This window comes from Pseudochaenichthys georgianus, chromosome 9, assembly GCF_902827115.2.
Source record: "Pseudochaenichthys georgianus chromosome 9, fPseGeo1.2, whole genome shotgun sequence".
Lineage (NCBI taxonomy): Eukaryota > Metazoa > Chordata > Actinopteri > Perciformes > Channichthyidae > Pseudochaenichthys > Pseudochaenichthys georgianus.
The window spans coordinates 20,356,793-20,379,816 of record NC_047511.1 but is presented as its reverse complement, the minus strand read 5'-3'; the positions used below and the strand labels follow the sequence as shown (position 1 = coordinate 20,379,816).

General features: G+C 39.0%; 1 protein-coding gene across 1 annotated transcript; it reads left to right on the top strand.

Moving 5' to 3' along the window:
- On the top strand, positions 1-22,280 carry mccc2 (methylcrotonyl-CoA carboxylase subunit 2). Its single transcript, XM_034090628.2, has 17 exons — positions 1-229; positions 1,502-1,568; positions 2,437-2,521; positions 2,843-2,944; positions 3,192-3,319; positions 3,491-3,603; positions 4,616-4,729; positions 6,299-6,363; positions 8,106-8,205; positions 8,310-8,405; positions 10,055-10,127; positions 10,230-10,306; positions 17,925-17,991; positions 18,378-18,534; positions 19,185-19,299; positions 21,218-21,303; positions 21,844-22,280. The coding sequence occupies exons 1-17, from the start codon at positions 98-100 to the stop codon at positions 21,959-21,961; spliced, it is 1,695 nt and encodes a 564-aa protein (XP_033946519.1). The 5' UTR covers positions 1-97; the 3' UTR covers positions 21,962-22,280.
- Positions 22,281-23,024: the final 744 nt, after the last annotated feature.

The following is a 23,024-nucleotide window of genomic DNA, read 5'->3' as shown; positions in this document are numbered from 1 at the left end:
ACTTGAAGTAACATCAACCACAGAAGAAAATCACTGCTAGGTTAGCTAGTAAGCTAGCAGTAACACATTGCAGGTTTAAATAGACGTGAACCTCAAAATGCTTTTACAGACAGTTAGGCCGTGGTTTTATCGTTGCCGGAGTCTACCTTTGGCCTGCACAAGGTCTTATCATGCCGAAACAGTTTCTCGACTCGGGTCTCAGCAGGATACACAGTCCTCTGAATATCAGGTAGGCTAGCCTGTTGCTAACGCACGACAAGCTTGAACTAAACTGGCTGCTAATGTCAACGTTAACTGTTAAAATAAATAGCTGACAGATGTTGTACAACTACGGTAAGGTCGGCTAAAGTTAACACGTATTAAGACTTTAGTTTACTTAGTTCCTAAACTGAGCATAAGCTATATCGCCACTGTTTACTGGCTACAAGAGGTCAAAACCTTGAGCTTCCATTGTACTCTGCTAAGGTCTTAGCATCAGCACACTAAGTTAACCACGCAAGTTTATTTCTACTACTCAAAATGTACCTGCATTTCAGCAGCTAGACACAGCCTTCGCTCCAAATGTTTGACAAGACTGTATGTCCAGTAGCAAATTCTACTAGCTCAGCATCGTTGCTCCACGGGTAAACTCTCAAGTAATCAGGATTCCTGCAGATGACTTTTTGCTCATGCAATACCAACCAAACCAAAACCTTTCATGTCTTGGAGTTTATATTATAAAACATATATATATATATATATATATATATATATATATATACACAGATTATTTGGTATGGAATGACACTTTTCACAACTGGGACTATATGTATAGTAAATCCAAGGTTGAGGTTAACATTGCTTGAGTGGCAACCAGCAGAGCTGTGGTACTCAGGGTATATGCAATAATAACGATAAGTGCAGAAATGAAATGCATAAAGGACAAAACATGCCAACAAACAAACTCTGAAATTGACAGTATCAGCCTTTTAATGCTCAAGAGTTTTTGATAGAAGTTATAATGTAGTGAATCTAATAACAAGAAGCATCAGTGTAAATATTGGTTCACAGTGTCCCCTCTTGTGTAATCAACAACCAATTCATTCTCGCTGTGCAACGCCACAATATGTCACTTGATGGCACTATAGACACATTTTCTTTATGTTTTCCAGTTTGGAAAATACTTTTGTAACAGAAAATATACAAAGCTATACATGTCTAGAAGTTAATTGTTGAGAGGATAGTAAACATTTTTCATTTCAAATTGTCTAAGAGGTGAATTTAGCTGTTCCATTTTCAGTTTAAGGCACTTTATGGTGTATATAATTGTCTTTATATGTCAGCATAATTGGAGGAACAGATGAACTGTATCAGGTTTCTTTATGGTATTTGAATCAAAACAAATATTCGATTGTGTGTTTTTTTCTTTAATGCTTCGTTGCTTGATACCTCAGGACTTAATGCAGCAGCAGCCGACCTTAAATCTATCACTCATGTCTTCATACACTTGTTTGTTTTTCAGGAGAATTATGAGCGGATGAAAGTTCTCGTTGATGAACTGAAGAGCCGTACCGAGAAGGTTAAATTGGGTAGGTGTGGGTACATGACTCCAAACATACACTAAACTTTAGTTAATCAGTTTGTGTTTTCATCAGCGCAAATTAGTTCAGGCCATCTGGTTGATGAAAGTGTTGACAAAACACATTTAATTACCCGTATCTCTTTCAATAAAACTGCTCCGGGAATGGGACGGTCTGTTGATATTAAGGCTGCTGTCAAATCTGAATGTGCAAACTGAAAGTAATAAATGCTTCTTTATTAACTTGCCTCAATGAAAAAAGGGGTAACAACTCTGTGTGAAAACATTGCCACTCACAATTTCATTTACAGTAGATATTTCAGTGCTGGTACGTATCTAAAATCGAGTACATTGCATTGTAACTACATTAGGTTTCATGACCTACTGATACAGTAGAGTGTAAAGTAGGGCTGCTCAATTAATCGTATTTTAATCGCAATTAAGATTATGGCTTGCAACGATTACGAAAACAACGTAATCGAAATAAAACGATTATTTAATTATTATTAATTAATTTTAATTAATTTTTTCAGTTGAATTATACTTAAAGTTCAGGGTAATCAACTGTTAAAAACATACTGTTACAAATGTTTTCTCCAATAAATTGATGTTTTCAAAGTAAATGGATAATCGTTTTTAATATCGTGATTATGATTTTTGCCATAATCGAGCAGCCCTAGTGTAAAGTAGTACAAACATACTTGGCCATATCTTATTTTAAATGTAGAGGGTAGAAGATTGTCCCTCCCTGTGTGTCTCTGAGATGCAGCGACATGTTTAGGTTACAATCTACACTTGGACACATGATATAAAAACACCACTGGACTATCCAAAGTTTTGCTGTATTGTAAGCATTCTGTTTATTTTGGTGTAACCAGGTGGGGGAGAAAAAGCCAGAAGACTTCATACTTCTCGTGGGAAACTTCTGCCCAGAGAGCGTATCGACAGATTGCTGGATCCTGGGTACAGTATCTTCTAATTTGATCTTTGATTTTAAATCCATCGCTGACTCATTCCACAAATATGTGCTCCGGTCTGACGTCATCACACAAACCATTGCACAGGTAGTTCTAACGTGTGCAGCACTTCAATCTTCCCTTTCCTCTGAGAGCAGAGGAGTGAGGAAAGCATTTCTGTTATCCTATAGTCATCCATAGACCCCTAATATAACCCTCCATCACCAGAGACATCCTGCTTTCAATCTAAAAGAACATTGTCAATTCAACTTAAAGAACACTTTTAATTGCAAGCCTTCATTGCATGTTTTGTTGTTTTATTTTGCAGGACCCCTTTCTTGGAGTTCTCTCAGTTTGCCGCATATGAATTGTATGGAAAAGAGGAAGTCCCAGCAGGCGGTATACTAACTGGGATTGGGCGTGTTTCGGGGTAAGCATTGTGAATGAGCAGATTTTCCTATTAAAAACAGATTTTAAGCCACTCTGTCTATTAAATGCATATTAAACCTTCTTAACTAGATGCAAAATATTCAAAATGTTAAGTCTATGATAATTACATGGGGTGTTAATTTAATCTTTGTGACTTGTAATTGGCTATTTGGATAATTTCCAATGCTATTCCCCTTCAGTACTCCAGGTGCAGTACACATTTCAATATTACAATTTTTTTCTCACAGGGTGGAATGTGTTATAGTTGCGAATGATGCTACTGTCAAAGGCGGGACATACTTCCCAGTTACAGTGAAGAAACACCTCCGTGCACAAGAGATCGCACAGCAGAACAACCTGCCATGCATTTACTTAGGTAAGTTGAAAAGGTTTGGTAACGCAAGAAACATAGACTTACAAAAGGGAAAAAATACATGTCCCAGTTTATTCTATGAGGAATACAATGTGTCTGTTAAAAAGAAAAAGAACCAATTTAAATATGAATTACTGAGTTCTTTAAATATTCCGATGTTTTTGACTCCTTTAGTGGATTCGGGAGGAGCCAATCTTCCGAGACAGGCCGAAGTCTTCCCAGACAGAGATCACTTCGGACGTATTTTCTACAACCAGGCCAGGCTATCTTCAGAGGGAATATCACAGGTGATGCTATACTAGCAAAGCACTTAACAAAGGACTGGCTTATCTAAAGCCAGTTGAGTAGCACTTACAATGTTTTGGCTCTATGAAACCTAATGTACTTATATGATTCTGTTTTCTTCAAGTTTGTATCTTCTTTGTTGAAAAGTTCTTTGAACTTATTGTAAGTCGCTTTGGATAAAGCGTCAGCTAAATGCAATGTAATGTAAATGCTTTTGTTTGGTTGATAACATTGCATTTCACATGTTAATCATTTAACGCACCTAGAGCAGATGTGACCAAAGCGTAATAATCTGCTTGTCAACCTTTGGTAGCTGTCTCTTACTGTAGCGTGATTTTGTTTTGGAACCTTGTGTTGATTCATGGATCATTTCTAAGAAGCTAGGTTTGTCTGAATAATGGACACAGATGGTACATTTAAATGAGCTGCACTACTGTAGGTATTTCATCTTTTCATTGTGTGCAGGCAACCGATTCAGCTTCCTTTTGACTGTTAGAACAATAAACATCATTGTGTTTAAAAAACAAACAAAAATAAGTGTAGAGCTGATAAATGTGATGGGTGCAATAGCGAAGTCTGTTCTGGCACACACCTGCATATGTTCACATATCTCCAACAAACTGAATGCCCATTCATTCTTGATAATATTGTCCCTCAAAATTATTAAAGTCATTTATTATTTCAGGATTTCCCTTCTGTAGTATTTGTTCTTTTCCCTTTCAGGTTCTTCTCTCAACGTTATATTGAGTATAACCACAACATTTACCACAAGACTTACAAAATGTACCAGTTCAGTAGTAAAAGGCCTCGTAAGGACAGATACATGGTGGAGCGTAAAATCAATTCTGAATCTGAATTAATACAAACAAAGTGTGAAGCTACAGACTTGCTTGGGGCTAAGTTGTCTTTGAGCTGTTATTGCACCCTCAGATAAATCTGATATTTATTTGATAGCAAAACTTTAATGTCTTGCCAATTGTCGATTGTTAATGAGACTCTTTCTGGACTCCTTAGATTGCGGTTGTGATGGGCTCCTGCACTGCTGGAGGGGCCTATGTTCCTGCCATGGCAGATGAGAGCATTATCGTGAGGAAGCAAGGAACCATCTTCCTCGGAGGACCTCCACTGGTAGGACATCTTTTTGTTGTTAGATTATAAAACTAGGAGGAAAGCTAATGCATCAAATTGTCTCGTAATCCTGCGAGAGGATCCGGGATTCATAAATCGCATATATCATAAATTAAAGGGGACCTATCATGCAAAATGCACTCTTATATGTCTTTTATACATGAATATGTGTCCCCGGTGTGTCAGGGAACTCACCAAGTGTCAGAAAATACAACCCTCTCTCTGTTCCTTTATACGCAAATCTCTAAAAAAGGGCTGTAACGGACCTGATACAGACTGATCCAGATTTGAATTATTTTCTAAGTCACAAAAGGGGTGCTCCGCTTAGTGGTCAATTCTCCACCTATCAGGGGAATGAGAGGTTGGGCCACGGCCGGCCATTGCCGCTCGAAAGCGCTGGAGACGCTGTAGTACATATGCCAGGCCTGTAAGTGGCGCTGTAGTCTGCCACAAAAGCAGCGAAGAAGACTTCCCTTGCATGGTTGCCATGGTTGCCCTTCTGTTTATTCTCCGCTGTGGCTCTTTTTCTCCCTCCCCGAGGCAAGCTTTTGCGCCTCCTGCTTTAAAACAAATGAATAATGACTATATAATCATATGTAAGGGATAATGTGCAGTGACGCGGTCATTATGGGGAAAAGAACACCGACAGGCTGATCAGTAGCCCGACCCGAAGCGGAGGGATCTAGATCGGCATGAAGGCACATTATCCCACTTATTACATGGCCACATTCTCAACAAAGTAACGACATGACTCCCAATATTAATTGAAATGCTTTTATGGATTTAGAAAATGATTTTATTGATTTAAAAAATAGTTGTATGTATTGATTTAAATTGACATGCATCTGCTAAGAAAAGTAGTTGTTACTGTTTCAACTAACGTAGCAAAGGCAGGAACTGCTTCGATAGCGTTTTTGAGGAGCTTTTTGATTACAGATTTGAAAACATCGTTGCTTGCTTTAAAAGTAGCACAATTCATTATGTCAAACCTTGGAAAGTATCTAGATATCCCTGCCCTAATGCCAAAGTAACTGGCAACTGAATATGTGTCGCCGTTTGATGTCTATGTCTGGACCGCTGCGTAAAAAGGAGGGTTTCTGCCCCATTACTTCTCTTCTTACTTCTATAAGAATAAAACACGGAGGACGGAGATCTCTTTTTCTCCCCCTCTTCTCCCCGCTGCAGCCCAGCAGCTGATCTCAGAGCACGTGCCCCTCTCCTGCAGGGGGGCGTGGTTAGCTGCAGCTCACAGAATCATCCCCCTGCAAAAACAGTGCTGGAAAGAGCAAATAGAGCGAAATGAGGCATGGCTAAAATGCAGGATCTGTTTGGTATTTTGAAAAAAAAACTATATTTATATACTTTATATAGGTATGGCCCTACAATATATTGTTCAAATATAGCATGATATGCCCCCTTTAAGCACAAGACATATCCTACTACTATCACTTTTTTTGGTAGTAAATTCATTCCAGCTGTACAGTAAAAAGCGACCAGGTTGCAGCCGTTTTAAAAATACTCCACAGATATTTGTGTTTGTTGAAGAGTCTGTGCTTCTGCTTGTTTTAGGTCAAAGCTGCAACTGGGGAAGAAGTTTCTGCAGAGGACCTTGGTGGTGCTGATCTTCACTGCAAGTAAGAAATACCAATATGTTTCATGACTTACTATGTATGGGTGTTTAATATCATGGTTCTGCTTTTGGAAAAGCATTGTTCATAAACTTGCATTAATAAGCAGAATACAAAACCCTGTAGTACACAAACATGTCTGACATAAACAATTGTAGACATATTTAGCAGTGGCTCCTTTTTTACAAGCTGGATTTACACAGAGTAGTTTCACTTGTTGGAGTGTTATAATAAATTACAACCTTATCTTAAGCTAAACCAGGATCTTTTTACTAAACCTATGAAATTATAAATGTGAAGAAAAAAAATGTATTGCAATTTATAACGTTAAAACCCTATGGTTAAAACACATGTTAAAAACTGATGGCCGTAATGTGGGAGAACATGTTATTGATCATGCAGTTTAGTAATATGGTAATGTTATTTTGTTGTGGAGACAGAGTTGGGTAAAAACAGTAATTCATTATCTATTTTGTATATCTATTAGGGGTGTAACGGTTCACAAACATTTCGGTTCGGTACGTACCTCGGTTTTTAAGTCACGGTTCGGTTCGGTACGTTTTCGGTACAGCAGAAAAAATTATCACAAAACAACATATTTTTTAAAAATTATTATTAAACTGTGAATAATGTATTCACTCAAATAAATACAAAATATAATAAAATAAACATTAAGGTGCAGCATTTCGATAAACTGAAATAATCTGTATTTGAACTGTACTGTACTAGTACCTAAGCAGCCAGTTTGACATTATGACTTGCTTGTCATTGTATTTTCATGTTTTTTTAAAGAAAAATGTACTTGTCCACATTGCTTGCCGAAAGGGCAGATCTGCTGGCACTAGCAATGTCTCCTGCTGTGGAGAACACACCCTCTCGCTAGGGACAGAGGTAGCAGATACAGCAGGTAGCGCTTTGCTAACATGGCAACATAAGGATATTTGCCGTTTGTAATAGCTTTGGCTCGGTCTGAAGTTTTTGGTGGAGGCTTAAATGCTAGTGGGAGTTGGGTTTGCACTTCAGTCTTTTGGTACCGGTGATATTCACGTTCGGGTGATGCCTTTTCAAATGAGTGTGCAAGTTTGATGTATTGCCAGCCGCGTAACCAATGTTAGTTGAACAATGTCGACAAACAGCTTTGGTTCGGTCCACCTGTCTTTGTCCGTCATCCTTGTACGTAACTGCGAAACCAAAACGTTCCCAAACCGGAGACTTCAACGATGCTGGAGGATTTTCGAGCTCAACTTTATCTGCGTTCGCCATTTCGACAGTTCCTCAAATTACTGATTACATTTGAACGCATCCCTCTGACCAGCTCGTCCAATGAAATGACTTGCTCGCTCTATGACGCGTTGATCACAATGGGTGCAAATTACTCTGAATGCTGCGACGCAGCACCTGAGATTACTTCCAAGAAGTTGTTCACGTTCTCAATTTTTTACGTTTAAAGTTATATGCGTTCGGTACACTTCGGTACACACGTGTACCGAACCGAAGGGCCCGTACCGAATAATTTCGGTACGGGTACGTGTACCGTTACACCCCTAATATCTATGTTGTTCATTTAAATACAAGCTGTCAGGAGTCATTGAGTCACAACATGATGTGTTTAACTGTATTGATTGCATATCATTATTTAGCTTAATTTACATGAATGAAACACATGCACCAATCAGTATTGTAGTGTTGAGAATTGATTAATGTGCTGAAATGATAATGTCAGTGATTAATTTCCTGCTTATTTACAGAAAATCTGGTGTGACGGACCATTATGCTTTGGATGATAACCACGCACTCCATTTAGCAAGAAAAGCAGTGAGAAATCTCAACTACAGGAAACAACTTGATGTCAGTCAAATGATGAGTCATTCACAGTCACCTTAAATCCATTCATCCATCAATTCAAGCTGTGTGTGCGCTCTGCTGATGTGAAGGCTGTTTTTGTTTCTCAGGTCACCACAGAGCCGGTGGAGGCCCCTCTCTACCCGGCTGATGAACTCTACGGCATAGTTGGAGCAAACCTGAAACGCAACTTTGATGTCAGAGAGGTATTTGTCCGGCTTCCTCCACTTTGCCTCAAAGGGGCAAGAAACAAATGTTGTTAGTATTGCCACAAAGGATCTGAACAATAATGTTGAGGTTTATTACATTGGGTGATGTTGCATGACTTTTGAAGTCTAAAACCTCTTTATAAACCTCTGCCTTTCTGAAATGTGTGTTTAGCAGCCCATTTTCATTGATCTATTTTTCTTTTATAGTATTACCGACAGTAACAAGATTTAGAGAACATATGCACACTTTGCAACAAAATACAAGCAAACCTGACGTTTAAAGGTTCAGAATGCACTCTAAACAATTTGTAGCTGTCGGGTCTCTGTTAGGAGTCAATCATGGACAGCGGGCATCAATCACTTTTTTTTTATCTCTGGCACGGCTTGCCAGATGTTCTCATTTGGTTTAAAGCCTGTGCCTTTGATTCTTGATTTATACCCTTGAGCAAGAATCGCTGCTAACTGTAGAGATGTCAAAGTGTTTGTAGTTAAGAACAGTATTGGCAGTCCATTTAGCAAACGGGATCAAGGGGCTTCTCCCTCTTTTAACTTGTAAAGGGATTTTCAGCACTGGGCATCCTGCATCGCTTAAGTTAAATCAATCATGATTCAAATATCATACTTTTGTCTGTCAAAGCCTGATATTTCTTATAAATGTTTGCCATTGAGCTCCATTGTCTAAAAAATATTATAAAAACACTAATAAGCCACACTGTTTCATAACAGTGAACACAGCCATTACATTATGTTATTTTATATTAATTAACCACATGCTGTCTATGTGCTATTCATACGTACCACCATGTCTTTGGTTTAAAATGGTGCCCTAAAAATACTCGGTTTACCTATTTTTCAGTCATTTCTGCTGAAAACTAAAAGGCCCAGCTGCTTTCTGAGCTCTTTTTTAGAATCAATATATTTATATATAGTTTTGAATAAATTACATCCTCCGTGGTAATGGATAAACTGAGGGCTAGTGATATGTTGACATCATAAATATGGAATATTTCTGGTTTTACCTAGAAGGAGGAAAACATATTTATACAGTATATAAACACATATATATCAAGGCTGCGATTTGCTAATTTGTGCGCACAGTTTATAATGTGTTAACCCCAATTAAATAACAACTCAAAAAGAAATTAAAAGAATCTGGCAGTTTACAAGGCCAAGTCACTCATCCCAGCAGCCAGCTGCTTAAGGCACTCACCCTTGGTTGTAGGCAGCTATGGATAGACTCTTTAATTAGGGTTTACCTTAGCTTGGGGATGAGTTATCACGACATGTTGACAGAACTTGTTGAGGACATTGAGAGTTTGTGGATTAAATTCTGCAATAGGCAGAGTTGAAGATACTGATACTTGAAGCAGGTGCACTGCAGGTGAGAGAAAGGCTGGTCTATTGTGCCAACAATGTGGGAACAATTGAATTAAATTGTGGCCATGGATTACATCTCATAGGCACAAATTAATAAATCATGGTCTGAATTTCTATTTATTCTCTCTATGGCATATCCCAGGCTCTAGAATAAACACACTATAGCAACATGGTAAACTGGTATTGCAAGTGTCATCTGCTTTCTGTCTGTACTGTCTTTGGCTTTGCATTATGGGATTTTACAGCTTCCCTCTATTCATTCATCGCAGGTCATCGCCAGAGTTGTGGATGGCAGTAAATTTGACGAGTTCAAGGCTTTCTACGGAGACACGCTTGTTACAGGTATGTAAAATGGCATTACTACAACCCAGAAAAGAACGTCTCCAATTATGTTTCTTCCCATGGAATTTAGCAACATTAACATTAAACTCTATACCTGGGCAGGCTTTTCCAGAATATTCGGTTACCCTGTGGGAATCATTGGCAACAACGGAGTCTTGTTTTCAGAGTCTGCGAAAAAGGTAAATATCGTGTGTACACTAAGATGTCTGAAACCTTTATAAGTGAGTATTCTTTAAAGCAGGGCTCTCCAACACGTCGATCGCGAGCTACCGGTAGCTCGCGGGCAGCTTTTCAGTAGCTCGCTGCTCGATTATCGATTATAGCGTAGTAACGTTGCTTCTTGAATTTTCGGCCGCGGCCGAACAACAACGTTTTTTTATTTTAGAATTGTTTCTGTCACACAATATTAAATTGGTCCGTGACGCAGTGATCAAGGAACAGACGTGACAGCGGCACAGCGACACCACACATGGACCAGTCTGCTTTCTCCAGCAACACCAGTCCAGAACCAACAGCAGAATGACCTGCTCTGAATCAGACCATGTCGCTGCGGCTCAGAGACACACAGGGAGGGATTTGTGTTTTTTGAAAAACACTCGTTATCGTCATGTCAGGTTTTTGATGGATTTAATCAAGTCTTGGATTGCAGAGTATGAATGTCCTCTTGCTATTTTCAATTGATAAATACTGTACTTGTGTACATTTTGTGAAGGCAGGAGGAAAGCTTCCGCGATCACCGTCTCCTCTCTGTTCCTCCAAACCCCGCCCCCTCCCTAAAAATAATGAGTGACATGCCAACCCAGTCTCACAAAAAAACGTGTAATAACTACGTTGGTCCACAACGTAGGACGTAGTATTTCTACAAAAACGCCTCTGAAATTGTAAGATCCCTACGTTTTTTTTCACCATTCATTCCAATGGCTGGCGTCTATGTCACGTGATCTTCACATTTCTCCCTGCAGAAAAAAAGAACATGGCTGAACTTCGTTCTCTTCTCGGTGTAAAATGCCTATTTTAAGGTTAGTTTGGCCATTAAAATGCGTTTTGATGTCATTTGATGCGAGAAATATGAGTTGTTATTTCAGATTATGTGTACAGTGGATGTACATGATCTTTAGTTTGCTAGGTATTACGAAGATTACTTCAGGAAATTGTGTCTATACAACGTTTTCATTGTCACCAAGATGGTTGCTAGGGATGCTGCTATCGATATAATTTCTGTTATGTTGTGTAACTGTTTAATGGTGTTATCTTTATTGCTACACCCTTCCCCGTCATCGTATAGTGTTGGTCCACAGCGCAAACGTATTCGTTTAACAAAATCCGCATCTAACATTTGCGTTACATCAGCATGTGTATAGTTGTAAATATGCAGTGGTGTTTATTTGTAAATCATTTAGTATAATCACACAAATTCTGTGTTTTATATTTAATAATTCTGTGTTCTTTATTTATTGATTGTTCAATACCTGACAAGGCCGGAGGTGAACAACTTTGGTCGCAGGTTCCTCAACAGTGCATCACAAGACATCTATGAATATGTGTGTATACCTCCACCATTAAATTGTCGTATTCTGCACATTTCTTATATTATCTACATACATCTTATATAAGAGTATAATACATGTGTATAATATCAGTTAAAATAAGTGCTTCAACATAGTTAACATTGCTGGAGGTGTACACAAAGTTTTTCATTCAATGCATAACTACACCGTTTGTGAATATAATATGTCAATAAACCTTAGAAAATCTTAAAATCTTGAAAGGGATGTGCAAAATAGTCATTATATACAGTCTTTAATTAACTATTAGTAGAGAATAACGAGTAATGAATATACTTTATAGGGATCCTATTAATATCTAATAATAAAAATAATGAAATTCAATAACATGCTTTAACCACTAGTTGTCCCTTTTATATCAGCTGTGCACGTTTATGGTATAAATACAGCCTATCTACCAATTGGATCAAATATAAAAGTCAGCCGAATTAGTGTTGATACTGCAAGGAGACGTATTGTGTGTAAAGAAATGTAAGATGTTGTTTAATTGTTGATATATTTATGATCCACGTCACGTTTTCAGTGTTGGCGGCAGTTCCTCATGTTTGTCTAGAAGTCTTCTCATCAGGGCTCTATAAATAGAGAACTACGGCAGATATGTAACATTTAATGCAGCCGAACCGTGTATTACAATGCCGTTATGTGATGACTTTCAAAGAGAAAAGCAAGCACACTCGGAATAGTGTTTTCGGTCTGTTTCCGGTATTTGTTTATGACGATGTGATGTGAGATGTGAGACTGGAATTGCACAGGGGAAAATAACGTATCTATGCCACAATTTTAGATGCGGATTTTGTTAAACTAATACGTTTGCGCTGTGGACCAACACTATACATTGACTGGGAAGGGGGTAGCAATAAAGATAACACCATTAAACTGTTACACAACATAACAGAAATAATATCGATAGCAGCATCCCTAGCAACCACCTTGGTAACAATGAAAACGTTGTATCAACACCATTTCTTGAAGTAATCTTCGTAATAACTAGCAAACTAAAGATCATGTACATCCACTGCACACATAACCTGAATAACAACTCATATTTCTCGCATCAAATGACATCAAAACGCATTTTAATGGCCAAACTAACTTTAAAATAGGCATTTTCCACCGAGAATAAAACGAAGTTCGGCCATGTTTTTATTTTCTGCAGGGAGAAATGTGAAGATCACGTGACATAGACGCCAGCCTTTGGAATGAATGGTGAAAAAAAACGTAGGGATCTTATGCTGATAGTGACCCGATAGAAACTTTATTATTCACTTAATCACTGATTGAGATATGATGAAGCTAACTTAGTCTCATGCATTCATGGGATTTATGTAACTGTAAGACAGAGAATGTGAGTGTGCACCCACATGCAGTATTTTTGTTTTTATAATGCTGTTGTCTGCTGTGTTCAGACTCAAGTCATGTGTGTGATGCCACATTCAGGACCTTCAGTATCCTTTTTTTAACAGAAGACCATTGCTAGAAGCTGCAGCTAGACTGCAGAAGTATTAGTTTTTTGTTTTTGAGGATGGAACAATTTCACACACACATATATATATATATAGGGAGGCTAGACCTATACAGTTGATTTATTATGGTTTATAATTTAATGTCAAGACGAAGAAGAAGATGAAAAAGATGGCTGAACTGTTCAGTGTCAATCCTGTGGAGATGGAGATGTAGGTTATAAATCTCCAAAATCATGTTCAGCTTAAGTCTCAATAAAACTCACAATATTTCTGGAGCCTTGTAGACCCAGAAAACTATAAGAACATTCACCAAGCAGCACTGAAAATGTTTGCTTTATTTGGTTCTGTTCTACAGACCTTTGTGAAGCAGCTTTTTCTGGCATGAATGTCATGAAATCTAAATACAGAACAAGACTGACTGATGGACATTTAAATGACTCTATTACAGTGTTTCTCAAACTTTTTCATACCAAGGACCACTTAACCAATAAAAAAACACTCGCGGACCACCTAACTCCAAAAATATCCAAAAACACATCGTTTTTCTAGAACAGATTACAAATCGCTTGCAAATGGTACAAATAAGTGTAAACATGTGTGAGGAAGGTGTTGCGCTGGGCTATATCATGCAATCAACAGTGAAACTTAAGCTCGCTCCATTGTGGAGATATTCCCGCGAGAGTGCGGAAAACTTTTATTTATTTATTTATTTCAAATGTGAAATTTTACCAATATACTCACGGACCTCTAAGGGGTGCTCACGGACCACCAGTGGTCCGCGGACCACACTTTGAGAAGCACTGCTCTATTAGAGTGAACCTAAGTGGGTACACTCCAGCATACACCTGTGTGGTGGACTCCATGCAGCGCCATTCATCTCACTAACTGTAAAAAAGAGTGAATGCACTTATTTGACCATAAGTGCATACGATGCTTGTCAGGTGGTGATTAAGGGCATTTATGTGAATGTTCAGTGACTTACTGGGCCATAATAATATGTGAGACATTTTCGTTTTCTTGGACCTTGATGTGAAGTTAAGATTTGTGATAAGCTTTAGGTATTGCAATTTCACACGTGTACAAAAGTATAGCTTAATTCAACTGATGAGTGCTATATGAATAAATGTAAGTGATGTGATGCAAGTAGCTCTTGGCCACTTTCATTTTTTCAAAGTAGCTCTCAGATGAAGAAAGGTTGGAGACCCCTGCCCTAAATGATACATATTGGTTTCTAAGGTCTGTTCACAGTGTCTCCACAGTGTTATTAGAAAAGCTGAAATGTGCCCCTGGCTTCACTGAAAACCTTTAAAGGAATGGTCCACTCATTAAATAATTAATCAAAACTTCAGTATTTAGTGAAACGTTATGTTTAAACCATACCCTGAAGAAATCAGCGATATTCCCCGGTAAATAATGATTTTATAGCTCTTTTTTATCAAGACCTGTATATTCCGTCTGGCCGCCGCCATGTTTGCCATTTTCAGTAGTCACGTGATGGTCGTGACGTCATCCATGCGTTCACTTTGTCAACACACGGAAACATGGTGGAGTATTTCAGTTCGGACTCGTCAGCAGAGGAACAAGTTTTGACCAATGTGAAGAGATTGAATGGGGGAATTCAGCCATACATATCAGTATGACAATACGACACCCTCTGTCCTTAGACCCTCACATCGTACAAGGAAAAACTTCCGAAGAAAACCCACAGTTTAAAGGGAACATGGGAGAAACCTCAGGGAGAGCAACAGAGGAGGGATCCCTCTCCCAGGACGGACAGACGTGCAATAGATGCCGTGTGTAAATTGAAAAGATAATACATTTGCAACATAGGTAGTCCAAATGTTTGGAAATGCATGTGTGTATAATGGGAAGATTATATAAGATACTATATGTATGCATGTAGTACCACCCTTGCTAGCGATTCCCTCTCTAGTTTAGCATACTCAGCTTCGTTGTCCCTGGCCATAGAATCACGATTTTATGGGGCCGGAAAAACTGGGGGGAAATACACACTAGCCGGTACTACGCCATATGGAAAGGCCACCAAAAACTGTCCTGGCCTGGACGCTAAAGGACGTTAAAACGGGGCTAGCCGCTGCAATGGAAATGCGCTATAACATACCTTATTCTTACTCCGAGCACTACTTCTGCTCCTCCGTCGCTTCACACTTGCAGAGGGCGATTTCTCAACTGGCCGAACTGGTGTCCTGGTCGGTGATGACACCAGAAAGACCGATGGTACTGCATCTCCATTAAGTAATGGTTGTTCCATAAATCCCATGTTATGTTTTATCATACTCTCAGAGTAGTCGTCCGGAAATTTGAAATGTTCGCTGCATACATGAGCCTGTGAATCTCTCGGTTCGGGCCGGCCACATTTCGCTAGCCACTGCCTCCGAATGTACTTCTTACGCTTACCTTTTGGCAACAGATGGAACCGAGCATTCCGTGGATTGTTCCTATCAGAATTGTGGCAATATTTCGCGATACAGTGAGGCATATTTGAAGAGAGAAACTACAGTAAATAACATGGAGATCAACGTGTCTTCGAAAACCAAACGCATGGTTTACGTCACGTCCGGAAAATGGCGGCGCCCACAGTGTTGATGTTATTTCGGTATATAATCAGTTTAAAATTACTGATAATGTCATCGGATTAAAAAAATAAAAAGAGAGACTGGCAGAGACTGGTCTGTTTTATCGGATGATAATTATTTAAAAATGAGTGTCATGAGCATACCATTCCTTTAAGTTTATGGTACAGCTTCAATCCTGTGATATTATAAACAAACACCTGTGTAACCTGTAGAAAGCTAAGCCTCATGATCGGGTTCAATGTTCAAAGGGGTAAGAATTGTACTTTCAATATGTTCCTCTGAATGTCAAGGACTTGAACTTAATACTGAAGCACTTCAGGTAGTTTTGTCCATAGGGATTTGCTACCAATATGTCTCTTGAGGGAGCTTTAGTCTTCATAGATGCTTCCACTGACCTTTCAGAGGCGAGTTTCCCTCTCACAATAAGCTCTCAAATTGCACTTGTCTGGGGCATCTCAGGAGAACTCTGACGAGTGGCATAGTAATAACATAGCATTTAGAAAGCATGGACAAGGGACAATCATGATTTTCATTCAATGTAATTCCATTCATTTGTAAGCCAGTCTGCCGTGAACATCTGAACTTTACCCAGGCTCAGGAAAGATGAGGAGCTGAATTTGTGATTATAGCCTAATGCGTTTTTCAAACACATTTCAAATAAGATAACAAGCTTGACCTGAAAAAAATATTTCTTTCTTTGATTATTGTTTTCTCTTTTTCCTGTGAGGTCTCAAATGGCCAGTGAGAGCATTGGTTATCTCATCAGTGAAATTGCTTACAAAAGATACTGACACAGAGCTTCAGACTGAGCACGTCGGTTCCACATCTGTGTCTGAGAGCATATCCAAGAAAATCAATACAGCACATGCATTTCTGACACGCTGTCATCACTAACGATTTGCCCAGGCTTCTATTATGCCAACTGTTAAATTGTTAAAAGCTTTTCCCCAGGTGTTTGTGAAAGGGAGAGGTAATAGAGAAAAAGATTACATTGCTGTTGTTGTGTGAACATTTGGAAGCAAACTGAGTGAACTAAAACTAAGTGACAGTTCATAATAAGCAACCGTCTTTCAGGCCGTCTCCAACTTGTGTACTCTTTGCAATGCAAGGCAGCATGCTTCACTGAAAGAGAGCCAGCAGAGGTAACTGCCAAAATGAGGAAAACACCTGAGCAATTCAGCAATACAAAATATATGGAATTGAGGTGTCTCCGCACACTGCACAGTCTTTTGTGCTTGGTTTTTCTGTGCAATGGCTCCTGGCAGCTCTGTGTTCTTCAATGTATTTCTCTGGCGAGGCTGAAGGCCATTCAGCTCTTTCATATTCAAAGTAAAAATCTAGCGAGAACAAAGCATGAGTGGCGGGAGATGACTCTACCTCCAGAGTTGATACATTTCTGTCTCAAGTCAAATGAAGATAAAGGTGAGACCAATTCTTCACAGGACCATCACTTTGTTAATGGTTCGATGAGCATGAAGCAATTGTCCATTTTTATATTGACTTTGATTGGGCCTTCAGCTTCTCAAAAAGTTTCCATCTTCTCGTGTACGCACAAACTCCAGATATGATCCAGCGCTTTTGAACAGAATCACTGTCTCATTAGAAAACACTGTTTTTGTTGGTAAAGGCTCTTTTCCTGTTAATATCTTAAAGTGGACCTATCATGCTATATTTGAAACATATATTGTAGGGCCATACCTATATAAAACATGTCTGTGAAGTATTTTTTCAAAATACCAAACAGATCCTGCATTTTAGCCATGCCTCATTTCGCTCCATTTGCTCTTTTCCAGCCCTGTTTTTGCAAGAGCTGATTCTGCTTTTGTGGCAAACTACAGCGCCACTTACAGGCCTGGCATATGTACTACAGCGTCTCCAGTGTTTTGGAGTGGTCTCTCATTCCCCTGATAGGTGGAGAGTTGCCCATATAGGCGGAGCACCCCTTTTCTGACATCAGAACAATTCAAATAATAATCAGCTCTGTTGCAGCCCCGTTTTTAGAGATTTGGGTACGGAGGAAAAGAGAGAGGGTTGTGTTTTCTGACACACCGGGGACACATATTCATGTATAAAATGAATATAGGTCCCCTTTAAGTTGGCAAAATAACTTGAATGTGTTTTGTCCTGTTGGAAGTTAATTAGGTCGACTGAAGATTTGTATTCCTTTTTCAGGGAACCCATTTCATCGAATTATGCTGCCAGCGAAACATTCCTCTTATTTTCCTCCAAAACATAACAGGTGAGTGGGATGTTTTTTTTTCTGAAGTTTTGGGATTATTGGCACCACTGTCTCTTCTTCTTAATCCTTCGCTTTATTTTGCTTCATTACCTTAATTCCGAGTGAACATTAAATCTTATTCATAATCATTAAAGTTCTTAAATAAGTGAAAATATTATTAAACGGTTAGTTTGGATTAGGATCTTAGGCACCTAAGCCTGAAAGCTTGTCTTTAATAAAATCGTGAAATGACACACTGCAATTTGATTGAATATCATGGTTTGCATCATAATCAAATAGGTGCTCTCGGTTTACCGTTTTAACCTTTTCTTTCCCACGTGTTATTTGAACTCACACCACACTAAGTCACATTCAGTTGCAATCTCTCCTCTGCATCTTTCTCTCAGGCTTCATGGTGGGTAGAGAGTATGAAGCAGGAGGAATCGCAAAGGATGGAGCTAAGATGGTTACTGCAGTTGCCTGTGCCAATGTACCCAAGATTACTGTTCTTATCGGAGGCTCCTATGGTGCAGGAAACTATGGCATGTGCGGCAGAGCCTACAGGTAAGAATACATGAATGAAAAATAGAAAAGACTTCACAAAGGAACAAAAACACAAGAGTTTGGCCAAAACCAGCAGCCTTACATACATGTGAAGATCATTAGCTGTGCATAATTCAATTGTACAAAATGTGCTCTGCATGCTGTTCATTATGTGGACCAATATGCATCAGAAGCCGTTTGACTTTTCCTTTCAGATGAAAATGACCTTTTGTAACCACAGAAACGGAGGGTTTCATTTTTGAACACATTCTAGTAAAGAAACGTCCATTTGACTTTTCTGACACTGGCTATCTTTCCTCGCCTCTTCATTGTTCCTAATTTGTTTAAATTACATCCTCTTGAGAGGTTTGCCTTTTTAGAACAATAAGAAGCAAAAATGATGGGCTGGTTTATACTCCACAAACAACTTCACAGTGTTTCTCACATGTGCAGTGTGCAATAGGACATGACATAATTGTTCAATCAATTTACATACATCTTAAATTACGGCTGGTATTCCCATGAGGTTGGATCTTTTGATATTCCCTGAGTGGTATTTTTAATGGCTCTCATAAATGATGTTTTTCCATAGCTGTCATGAGATTATTAAACCATTACTAGAATATAACATTTCCATTGCATTTCTGAATGTTTGTCTCTTCTTCTCGCAGCCCACGATTCCTGTACATGTGGCCGAATTCCCGAATCTCTGTAATGGGCGGTGAGCAGGCGGCCACTGTCCTGGCCACCATCACCAAGGATCAGAGGGCACGGGAGGGGAAGGAGGTAACATTCATCTTCCCGTCTGTGCTTCACTGGAAAGGCCTAAATGAGCTTTTCTGCATGTGCTGCCAAAAGTAGAAACATTATGAAGTCACTTTTCTTTCAGTAATGGTTTGACATGGCACTTATACAAGGATAAAGATATATCAGTGTTAGAGTGATGACAGAATATTGCAGTCATCAAATGGCTGCATTACATTTGGTCAGAGACTGTTATGGGTGTATTAAGAGAGCATTAATAGCTTCAGAATATTACGTGCTTTGGGTGATGCATTTCAATCACTGATGTTCAGGATTGTTTCTCACTGTGTGGATTTAAAAAGACTGAAAAAGAAACTTATTATTAACATTATTTTAAAGATGCCATATTGTGCTTTTTGTGGTTTTCCCTTTCCTGCAGTGTATTAGTTTATAGGTTTTTGTGCATGTAAATGGTCTGCAAAGCACTCCAACAAATTGTACGTGAAAGGCAGTTGACCAGTCACAACAGAACCAGCCAGCTAACCAATCAGTGCAGACTGGGCTCTGGTTTCAGACAGAGGGTGAAAAGAGGTGCTGCAGCACAGACAGTATGAGAAAAACAAAGCACTTTTTGAACATTAAAGCATGGAAACATGACACAGTAGAGGAAGCAAATACAAATATGAACCTGAAAATGAGCATACTAGGGCACCGTAAAACATTTAAATGAAGTCTTCCTCTAACAGTCTTTATTCTACTCTTATTTAAAGTTGAACAAGTGCTTTTTTCTAAAGATGTAAATCTGCATTGGTATGAACAAATCAACACACAACATACATTGACATAGCCTTGGCATGGTTAATACATGCACTAGATACTGTTGGCCTCCACCCTCACTTCCCTAATGTTGTTAGGGGATAGTGAACGAGGGAGGAATTCATAAGTTATACCTCAACCTCGCTCAAGGTTAAAGCCAACTGACATCCAAACACACAACTGACCCATGATCCCACTCTTGTAACTAACACAATCATCAAGCTAATGCAAAGCGTGGCTTAATATAATTACATTACAGACTTAGCCTGTTGTCCCAAGTTTTATTGGACAAATATAAGTATACATCACTGTGTCTTTAACTGACATGGTGTACACTCAGGGTGTACCTGTGCAAATAAGATGGAAATAAACCGTGTAATTCTCAAAGCACCAGCTACAGTAAGATGAAATGAACCCCTGACTGTGCTGCCAAACAAATAGCGACTCCTGCTTCTACGCTATTTGCACCTATTTAAATGAGGTAATACACAAACATTTGGTACCAAATTATCACCTTTCTATGCGAGTGAGCCTCATTGCAGAAACATTACTATTTAGAAAGTTTAGCACTAATATCCACACACTGTTACAGTGAACAAATTGGAACCTGCAACCCCATATATAACATATATAAGTGCTGCGCGCTCAAACTAGTCTATTTAGGGATGCAGTTACGGGGTGCCAAGACAGTTGTGACAGTGACACATAAATGAGTGAAGCTCCGCCACCTGTCACTTTGGGAGAAATATAATTTTGTATTTTAATGAATAGTAAGGTTTTTATATAACGAGATAAACACATTTCTTTCCTTTCCCAAATCCTGACCTTACATTTCCCATTTCCTCTCTCTTAATTGCCTTCAGATAATTTGACAACCTCTGGCTCGGGCTGCCTTTAAATCGCTCTCAGCCGCAACGCTTATGAATATGTTTACTATGCAATACCGTTTTGTGAATCATACCTGAAGACAGGACATATATGGAGTGCAAATGTTGCACAATTCATGTAGCTACAGCAATCTATTAATTGTAAACATTGTTGAATTCAGTTGCCAGTTTTTTCAGTCCTCCTAGCTAAAACTAATGCAATTATCTTTGGTAGACCTGCAGCACCAATTCCTTTTGATTTCACATTGTATTCACAGTTCACAGCAGAGCAAGAGGCTGCCATGAAGAAGCCAATCGTCGAGCGGTTTGAAGCGGAGGGCAGTCCATACTTCTCCAGTGCAAGGTGAGCTTTGGTCATGACACTTCACTCTGTGTGTGGGATACAAGTATTCACCGAAAGGCTTTCACAGCATTGACTACATGTTCAAATGATCTCTTTGAAATTATAATATTCTGCAGGGGTGGAATAACAACATGCCAGCAGCATTTGCTTCTAATTTCTTTTGTAAATCATTCCAATATCAAATCATATTACCCTGCTTTTCGAAATCATACTGCTCATGTATAAGGAGTGATGCTGTGATGGGTTCAAAGTGTATTTATTCTCCATCAGATGTCCTGTTGTTCTGCTAATACGAACCATCTTTGCTTGTTTCTATTATTTGGTCCTGTGGGTTATTTTCATGGTTTACGTGAGCTAAGCACATATCAGGTGATAAAGGTCTCCCAAAATGTTTTTCAAAGCCCTAAAAATGTATTTACAGTTAAAGACTATCAAATAAAGCAACAAAAAAAACATTAATTCTGTAGTTATCATATTTAGGACTACAACACACATCAGATGAGTGAGATTGTTTAATAATGTGATGCTTTTTTTTCACAGACTGTGGGATGACGGGATCATTGATCCCGCAGATACTCGTCTGGTTTTGGGTCTGAGCCTCAGTGCCGCACTGAATGCACCAACGAAGAAGACACGCTTTGGAGTGTTCAGGATGTAATGCTCATGACACTTGCCTACCTGTTAGAGTTTGACATATACTGTACCTAAACTAGTTTTTGTAGTTTTACTTGTGAGGTGTCACCAGATTAAGGGAACAAACACAAACATAATGACTCAAGTAGAATCACAGACCTTGGATCAATGGGGATGTGATTGGATGGTGTGCTGTTGTTGTGGGATATTTCCACTAAGACGTTGTGCCTTAACTATCACTAATCCTTTGTAAATGCAAACTGTATTAACGTTTTATTTTCCCTTCTTTTTTATTTTTATTGAATGCTGTAAATGATGAATTATAAAATTATAAAAGCGCACAATTGTAGTCTTTATTCAGGACCATTAATGTTGCTCAGTACCTGGTAAAGAAATGTCAGAGAGTAAAACTATTCATAAGGGGGCACTGTTCAGCTAGATATCTGATTGGCCACAGGCTTAACAGACGCGAGAAGCAGACTCAACCTTGTGCACGCTAAAGGCCTTTTAGATAACAGTGATGCTCTCATATTGACAGAGGAGCTGTTATGAGTAAAATTCAAAACAACACTTTTGTTTTAAAGTTCCAAGATCAGTGCAATTTTTAAATCCACTTTACATTAACCTATCTTGTTCAAAGACACAGCCAGCCATATGTTTTGATGTTAACTTTAATAATCGCCCAGATGTATTGTATAAGGCAGAGTATGTCGAGCCACAGAAGAAGAGTAATGCTTAACTTAACCAACTGGCAACCCTGCCCCCCCCCCATTTTTTCCATTGTGTCAATTTATCTCTTAAACTGAACATGCTGCACACAGTTGGTCTGCTCACATAATTGGTATAGACCATCTGAGTTGACTTTGGCAACAAGTTCCATTATTTAGGTGCAGCTGTGTTCTGGAATGTTTGAACATCCTCATACAAACTTAGCTGGTTAAAATAACTTGGAGCCCTTCATGCTCATCTGTGTATGACTGTGTGTACACTGAGACTGTGGAAAGCATAACCTTATTATAGTAATAACCAGGGTTGTGTGTGTGCCACCCACACGCAGACATCCTCCACCACCTCTCACCACCAGCTCT

What these genes read in the sequence shown, in the direction of transcription:
- mccc2 (XM_034090628.2), top strand. Translation starts at nt 98, where the DNA reads ATGCTTTTACAGACAGTTAGGCCGTGGTTTTATCGTTGCCGGAGTCTA. An exon ending in TTTCAGAGTCTGCGAAAAAG is followed by an intron (nt 10,307 to 17,924) that starts GTAAATATCGTG and finishes TTCCTTTTTCAG; the next exon opens with GGAACCCATTTCATCGAATT. An exon ending in CCATACTTCTCCAGTGCAAG is followed by an intron (nt 21,304 to 21,843) that starts GTGAGCTTTGGT and finishes TTTTTTTCACAG; the next exon opens with ACTGTGGGATGACGGGATCA.